This window comes from Lolium rigidum, chromosome 6, assembly GCF_022539505.1.
Source record: "Lolium rigidum isolate FL_2022 chromosome 6, APGP_CSIRO_Lrig_0.1, whole genome shotgun sequence".
In the NCBI taxonomy this organism is placed as follows: domain Eukaryota; kingdom Viridiplantae; phylum Streptophyta; class Magnoliopsida; order Poales; family Poaceae; genus Lolium; species Lolium rigidum.
In genome coordinates this window covers 308,499,396-308,507,973 of record NC_061513.1, presented here as the reverse complement: position 1 = coordinate 308,507,973, position 8,578 = coordinate 308,499,396, and the positions used below count along the sequence as shown (strand labels likewise).

Sequence of the window (8,578 nt, the reverse complement as noted above, 5' to 3'; positions counted from 1 at the left end):
ATGTACGGCGAAACCGAGCCCGCCACCGCCGCCGCCTCGGAGCGCACGGCGTTCCGGCAAGCCGAGAAGAAGTACAAGCTCTACAAGCCGCCCAGCACCAAGGGCAGGGGCAGGTCCGTCTCTCTCCCCTTCCCCACCTCACGTCTCCACGCCGAAACCCCTGAACCCTAACTTCCGAGGCGCCGCAGGAAGAAGCCAGTCTGCGGCGGCGTTGGGGATCTCTCCGAGGTGGTGGACTTCCACGCGCTGCTTGCTGGCGGCGTTGAACTGCCCGACGGGATCTTGAGGTGCGACTGCCCAGGATTCGACCTGCCCGTGTTCCGCTTCTTGGATCGGCCCGGTAACTTACTCGAGAGCTCTTCCTCTCCTACTCTTTCCGATTCTGTACTCACGGTCCATGACATTGCTCTGAACAGCGGCAGCATGGAGGAGTTTATTCTCTTCGTGCTCCATGGGTGCTTATCGGTGGAATTTTTCTTAGCTACTTCTACTGTGCTAGTGGGTATAGATGTGCATGTGAAGACTAAATGGATAGTGCTTCTTTAGCTTATTTTTCGATGATTGTCGACTGTCTGTGGACATGGTGTTCTTTGTGCATGGTTCTTGATGGAACACAACTTTTCATTACTGTTTCTAGTTTTGGGTCATGGAGTTGCTGGTTAATTAGCTTCACTCTTTAGGCCTTGTTTGGACACACGGGTATGCAAAACCAGGGAACAACACCCCCGCGCGGAAATTTCCCTGGGCACGAGGGAACCCCCGGTTTCCCCTCCCAGTACGGTAAATTAGCGATTGCTATTTGGAAAACGGTGGAAGGGAACGGACGGGAACAAGCGCAATTCAAAAAGAAGGCCAAAATTATATGTTTTTCACAATAGAACGGACGGAAAAAAGCACAATTCGAGATCGGGGCAGCAGCGGCCGGCCTTGATTGGCGGCGGCACGGTGCGGATCCGGCAGGTCCTGAAGGCGGCGAGTGGGGAGAGGGAGAGGCGAGCAGTGGGGAGGCGAGGGGGGCTGGTGGGAAGGCTCTCGTCCGATCTGTCCCGGTCGCCGGAGGAAGACGAGATCGAGAGCGTCGCTGCTGGGAGCGTCGCCGCCTCCTGTCGCGGATTCTCTTCCCCATGTCTGGAGTGGTGGAACGGGCTCCCGGGGATGGACGCGGAAAGGTCGCGGAAAGGATGGCTCGTGGCTATCCAAATGTCCATGTGGGCTTACCCGGGGCAGTTCGGCCCAGGGAACGGTAGGCCAGGGAAAACAAGGGGAATCGTCCGGGAAAGCCTGCAACCAAAGGAGCCCTTATATGATTGGGACCTTTGGTTCAAGTTGATGTTTCACCATATTTCCTATATGTCATGAACATGAGTATTGGAATATCTTGAACAATTTCCTGATAGCTAGGGAGACCTCAGTTTCCTCTCTTATAATATACTCCCTCCGTCCAAAAATAAGTGCCTCAACTTTTTCTAGATACATATAAGTAAAATGTGTCTAGATATTGATGTATCTAGACAAAAGTGAGACATTTAATTTTAGGACGGAGGTAGTAGTATATGCTACACCTTAATTATCATGTCAGTAAATTTTATATGTCCAAAAAGTTGATGCGAAGGACAAATCATATTGTTCGCACAATGATTATTGATCGAAAATCTTAGCTAAAGAACTGCATAAGTATTACAGTTGCGCAATGCACATCTTATCTGTCATATTGCCCCCATACTCATAAATCATGATGTTATTGCATTTACACTTGCTGATATACTTTTGTTTTAATTTTGTAGGATTCTATTTCATCCCTGGTGCTCTTTCTACCGAGCAACAATGCTTTTGGATTAGGGAGAGCTTGAAAACATTTCCGCAGCCTCCTAATAGAACTAACTTGACTGCTCTCTATGGTCCAATTTTTGATTTACTCACTGCTGCTCAAAACCAAAAGGTCTTGCTTGAAGTGCAAAATTCTGATGGCAGAGAAAGTAATGAACAGAGTAACAGTGGAGAAAAAACACGTTCCATCAACTTCAAATTTGTTGAACACTCAAAGATCGAAAAGGGGGAAACACGTAGGTCAACCACAGCAGCTACTCTTGTTCGCAAGCTCCGATGGAGCACCCTTGGCTTGCAGTTTGATTGGTCAAAAGTATGTATCCTTCTCTTCCACAGCAGTTCTAAGAATTATATTTATTTCCTTACTTTCATTTCTCGTTTTGCATTCAATAATTTTAGCTTGGTTTCTAGTAGTATTCCAACTTTCTGATACTTTACTCCCAGAAATAAAGTAGTTCCTACATTCTTTCGTAAAATTTGATGCAGTTATTAGAAACATGCCTTAAGAGGCTTTGTTTAATAATGATTGTTCTTGCAAACTGTCTTTAAGCATGATGATCTTCTGATGTTATAAGAAATAATCTCAGTGCAAATATATCATATATTCCCTCTGTTCCAAAAAACTTTTCGCAACTTTGTCTAGATACAGATGTATCTAGATGCATTTTAATATTTTGATACATCCATATCTAGACAAGGTACTGTTTATCATGATTGAAGTTGTCTTGAAGCTCTCACATGAAACTGGATGCATACTGGCAATCTTTTTTACAGTACTGACAGTTATGTATCATTGATAGCATAGTAGTTGGTAGGAGAAAAGTTTACCAGCAACGGCATTATTAATATTTTGTAAATTCCTTTTGTGGTGACTGGTAACAGCGGAACTATGATGTATCACTTCCACATAACAGCATTCCAGATGCCCTTGCTACTTTAGCGAAAAAGATGGCCATCCCGGCCATGCCTTCTGGCGTGGAATTCAGTCCAGAAGCCGCCATAGTAAACTATTATGGTCCAAGTATGTTGCTTGCCTCTTTATACAATGGACCTTTTAGCTGGATCCATTCTATTCAAAACTGTCTCGACTTTTTATGCTTCTTTCTCTATCTTTACTGCAATATTATGTTTTCGACTTCTGCAGGCGACATGCTTGGTGGCCATGTTGATGACATGGAAGCAGATTGGACAAAACCTATTGTGAGCATAAGGTATAATGTTACAACCGCTTTCTTACATCACGATCTTCCCTTCATCTTAACATAATGTCTTACCCACTGTTTTTTTAGTTTGGGATGCAAGTGCATTTTCCTTCTTGGAGGGAAGACGAGAGATGAAGTTCCAAGAGCAATGTTCCTGCGAAGTGGTGATATTGTATTGATGGCTGGGGAAGCACGTGAACGCTTCCATGGTAATTACTCTGCAAAATGGGAGTTCCATCTCGATTGTCAACTGAAATACCATGTCATCCATCAGGTCTGTACGATAATCTTTTTGCTTCTCTCACAGGGGTCCCGCGGATCTTCACTGAGAGTGACCAGCAAGAAATCTCTGGACTGGTATCACAACTTTCTGGCGATGATGACCGCTTTATCTTGGACTATATCCATAGTTCAAGGATAAATATCAACATCAGACAAGTATACTGAGGTTTGCTTCAATTCCGATTAAAGGTGTTGGTAGGCCCACTAGCGGAGTGCAATGTCTTGTTTAGCTGCACCTGGAGTGGGATGTGAAAAGGTTGCTGAAAGATGGTTTAGTCCTTGAATGGCAGTTCAGTCTAAACGAAACAGGAAAATGATGTGTTTGTCGTTCGAAGTGTAAAACATTAGCACGGTTGCGCAAATGACAGTTCAATCCTGAAACTAGCCAGGAAAATGATATTTTTGCTACCCAAAGTGTAAGCCAATTAGATACCCCTGGCAATATAATGAAATGGCGATTCATCTTCAAACAAACCAGGAAAAGGATACTTTTGCCAGTCAATTTGCAGGCCAATTAGTTTAGACCTTGAGTAAGGTTTCTAACCGAGGAATGGTTTGAACTGTGAATTGGCCTCATTGTAACTTGTAACCTCATATATTTCGGTTTTCTGTTGCTTCAGTTTTCTGTAGCAGTCCTGCTAATGCATGAGAGTGCACATCTGTTACTGTATTGCTTAATATTGTACAGTATAAGTTAATCATCTTGGTCCTTTTTCCAGATAAGTCATTTGCCCTGATCTAATATCACTTGATTTCGTTGGAAAAATATGTTATGTCTGTTGTGCGGATATTATGTTTGTTGTGTTCTGTCTGGGGGCTGATGGTTGCCACATAGCCATGGATCCAAAAGGGCTGCGCTGCACTCGTGATCCAATTGCTTAGAAATAGGAAGAGCTTTTTTTGCTATGCTTACAGGATTTTATCGTAATAATGCATTCGGACGGGGACGATTTAGGTTGGCCTGCTTGTCTCCGAAGGTTCATGATTAAACAGAACTACGGAATACTTATATTGTAAGTAAGTACTCCCTTCGATCCATAATACTTGTCGTTGAATTGCATGTACACATTTTAGTGTGTCTATTCACTCGTTTCATCGACAAGTATTATGGGTCGGAGGGAGTACTGTTTTTGTTGTAGTCTTATTAAAGGTGGTGTGCGGTGTATTTCTGTCACATAGGTGCTTGTGTTGCGTCCATGTCAGTGCATAAGAGTGCCTGATCGCCTCTTCTGATTTCAGTAATACAAAGCCGTTATAGCATGTTTAGTTGTCGATATGTTATGTTAAAGATTATTGATCTCTTTCTGCTTTTTGTAACTCCAGATCTGTTGACTCGGAAATAATTTCTTAGGGTAACAACATATTTACTTCAAAATAAATCTTGTATCAACTGACGGGTGCAACTCTTCTAACTATAAGTATGCAACAAACCAGCGATATATAGCAATATAGGTTTTTTCGAGAATATACCCTGTAAAAATTTCATAGAAGCAATAGCCAAAACATCATAGAAGCAACAGCCAAGACGGTCGGTGCAACGCCAAATGACAACCTTAATTACTTTATACAAACACGATGCCACATAGTTTGCAACACATCCTACAACCACTGAACGACAAGGACGTGGCTTGCATAGTCTCTTGCCAAGATTGGCATGGAAGCGATACACCGAGGTTGTACCGAAGAAGGAAACTTTAGGAGATGACTCCAGCTCCAAGATGGCACAAGCGAACGCACCGCCTGCCCTTAAGCGCCTTGAGTTGGCGAGTGAACAACAGGATCAAACCAGACCATAGGAGGCGCCAACCAAGAAGCACCGTCTATTATGTACATTGCGCCCTGGAAGCCTATGCTCTAAGGAGCTAGCGGCCAACACCGGCTCCCACTGGCGTACCGAGGACTCCAAGAGCCACGTCGATGATGCCTCCAAGAAAGGAACGACAAGGCCACGCCGCCGCCCGATTCGAAGGGGTGGATCAAGGGTTTCCCCATGTGCTCGCGGCGGGGAAGTACGGGCACAACATGATGACGCCTCCAAGAAGGTGATGGCGTCAGCCGGCGCCGCCGTCGTTAGTTTCGCGCGGGGATTTTGTCTCGGCCCTGCCGTCGACCCCCCATGCCTATAGAAAACGCGTAGCAAGGACCCGCCTTTTGGCCTCTCCTCCCACAAGATACAAGCTAGACCAGTTGTCTATGGTGCAGGATGTTGACCACTGTCTCACCACTACCGAATAGGCCTGGACGGTGAAAATCCAGTCTATCTTTGCCTCGTCGGCCACCGACACTGCCATGGTGCCCAACAACCTGCTTCTTTAGGCGACCATAGCGCACACCCGCTGCCGCATGGCAAGATCTGCATGCCCGCTGAGGCCTAGATGGACTCAAGCTAGTTCGGAGCTTCCGCTGGAGAGGTCACTAGCTTTCCGTCGCCGCCGGGCAGTGCTCTTTGCCGGAGCTCCGCATCACCTCGTTGCCAAACTGTAGCCGCCACAGATGACGTGCCTCCGCCGCGGGAGGGACAAGTCACTGCCACCGCCATCGCCATCCGGGCTTCACCCGACGGGTCCTCTGACTGCAACGAGGTGGGTGGGGCGAGTGAGGTGGGAGCTCGAGGCTGGCTGCGGTGGCGCCCCCCGTGCTGCCTAGGGTTACCCAACACAAGGGTGGGGGTTGCGAGGGGAGATCTTGCTCACCCTATCCTAGCAATGTAGGTTATCTGTGAAGTATTGTTATCCGAAACATGTTTTACCACCACAACATTAAAAAATATTGAAACACGCAAATATTTGGTAACTAGTCTCAATTGTACATGTAGAACAATGTTTTGTATCAAGAAAAAAAAGATCTAAACTAGCAATTATTTGGTAACTTGTCTTTGAATTATAGATTAACATGATTTGTAACAACTACAATATATAAAAAAATTAACGTTGGACAATATAGAGATCATCCTGGATGCCATACACTCTAATGAAATTGGGTCGATTTATCATTCCAATTGGCACGGTCGCTCGCAAGAGTACATCTCATTGCCGCATGATATACGTGGCTTCGCGGAGAAGCAGATCCCTTGCGCATAGACCCGCAGTGATGCCAATGTTGATATGGACCATCCGGGATGCACTTTGAAATGAATAGTATTTATAATGAACTTACATACTTCTCCATAACCAATTTTATCGCACTGGAAACCTAACTATTATATTTTTTGGTTATTTAAAACAAAGCTCCCCATGTTATTAATGTGGTGAGTACCAGGTGTGCTCGGGGGCAAATGATCGTGCTTTAACATGTGCAGTTGAAGAAGTATTATGTGTATATACTTAAGTTTTGTGCCAAAACATGTATTATTGCACTGTATGAAAGAAACAAATTGGGTGCATGAAACTTGTCACCAAGTCACTCATTCTTGTTTTCTTTTGTGAATAACTCTTCACTAGCATGTTCTTTCATAAAATTTTGCAGGTTCATACTACAATATTTACGTGATAGAATGCTTTTCATAATTTATTTGAACTTAGAACGCTATTTTTGGTATTTCCAAAATAAAGATTCAAGAATGCCTGGGAGCACAAAATCCACCCTACAATAATATTTCTAAATATTATTTGTGGCATTATATTTTATATAGTTCTAGCTTGTATCATTTACAAAAAATTGCTTGTGTGCTCAATTTAATTATTTTTAAGAAAGTTAAATTTTCCTACTTAGACAATGTCTCTTAAAGTGACTCCTAAACCTAATGCTTCTAATTTGTGGCACTTAATTACATTATGTATATGTAGATCTTTTATGATATGGCCTAACAAATATCGGGATAACAATAGTGTGTGATCACATATAAGAAAAAGATGGAATCGTAGGGTATACAAGGTGCTTATGTAGAACTTTCCATCGGATTGTTGGTATGTCACATTATTGGTTTTTCCCTTGTCAAATGTGTTTTACGTGTTCTAGCTAGTTCAGCAATCAGCCGGTGCATGTGGTTGATTAGTATTTGGTTTCAAAATATCTTCAAAATGATGCACATTTTACTAGTTTTGTACACATATATTATATTATTTGATATGATCGTCATAGTGCTCGAGGAATAGTATATACAAGTGCTACTCCCAGTTTCTCAAATACAACCGTTGTAACTATGCCCAACAAGTTAAACATGAGAATCAATTCCGTAGAAATATAGAGAATTTAAACTTACCTTTCCAAGTATACTATTGTGATAGTCGGTGTGCTTGCGCGTAATTTGAAGTTCAGCTAAAAGTTGAGCAATACACAGTAGCCTGAAAAAGATGATCTGTCACAATATCGAACTTCCATAAAACTTACCTTGCAAAGTATGTGATTCGACCAGCAGTATTTTCTTTTCACGTGGATAGGTCCAAATTTGACAAGGTTATGGACAGGCCATCACGCGGCATGCAAGCTGATCATGCATGGTGTGTAGTATGATCTTGAACACATGGCCTCGTAGGCATGGTACGATTCTCCGGCCATGCCTCCTCCTCCTTACCTTGTCACGCGATAAATGGATGGATCATCGGAGAGAAGCATGACGGCACACCCACTTTTTAACTAACTCCCTAAACCGTTCATTCACCTGCTCAGCTCCGACCGGTCCGGTCAGCGGTGGTCAAACCCAAGCAGTTGAAACTACATCTACGACTCTACATGCGTATGTCCTAGTACCTCCTTAGTTAGGTTGTCGATCGGTTGTTGATAGGGTATACAGTTACTTGCATCGGCCGAAATGTTAAGCACGGATGAGTCATTGCGTATCACGTCATTATTACTATGAGCAAGCACGAATGCAAATTCATGTTTCTTCTGCTGGAAAAAAAATACTACGACCTGAGTTAGTTTTACTTACCGGCTAGTGATTCATGAGTTCATATCAAGAATAGCTCTGAAAATACTTTGTCACTTTTGTTGGAGTTCTTTTATGGTACCCTCAAATAAATAATAGCCCTCCATTTTCGTCCATCCAAAGGTCTAGAAAATTTCATACCACTCTCCAAAACGTGAGAGGTATGTTACATACCTTTGCTAAATTTCGCACCAAACAGAAAAATGTCATAACCGGGCCCCGGCCCAAATAACGTTCCTAGCCCAAGACACAGGCCCCGGCCAACGTACAGCCGTTTGGTAGCCCAAGGGGACGAGACCGGCCTAACCTAATTCTCGTTCTTTCGGACGTCGCCGCCGCCAACCGTCGTCTTCTGCAACTCCGGCAGCACAGCCCCCCTACCGCCAACTTCCAACGCCCC

The 8,578-nt window shown here is 43.9% G+C and overlaps 1 protein-coding gene across 1 annotated transcript; it reads left to right on the top strand.

The window, feature by feature from the left end:
• Positions 1-3,506, top strand: LOC124665578 (alpha-ketoglutarate-dependent dioxygenase alkB-like). The gene is made up of 7 exons (XM_047202976.1): positions 1-113; positions 189-340; positions 1,785-2,140; positions 2,710-2,848; positions 2,972-3,038; positions 3,117-3,238; positions 3,337-3,506. Exons 1-7 carry the CDS (start codon positions 1-3, stop codon positions 3,474-3,476), a joined length of 1,089 nt encoding a protein of 362 aa, XP_047058932.1. The 3' UTR covers positions 3,477-3,506.
• The last annotated feature ends 5,072 nt before the right edge of the window (positions 3,507-8,578 follow it).

What these genes read in the sequence shown, in the direction of transcription:
- LOC124665578 (XM_047202976.1), top strand. Translation starts at nt 1, where the DNA reads ATGTACGGCGAAACCGAGCCCGCCACCGCCGCCGCCTCGGAGCGCACG. An exon ending in AGCACCAAGGGCAGGGGCAG is followed by an intron (nt 114 to 188) that starts GTCCGTCTCTCT and finishes GAGGCGCCGCAG; the next exon opens with GAAGAAGCCAGTCTGCGGCG. An exon ending in AGTAAACTATTATGGTCCAA is followed by an intron (nt 2,849 to 2,971) that starts GTATGTTGCTTG and finishes CGACTTCTGCAG; the next exon opens with GCGACATGCTTGGTGGCCAT.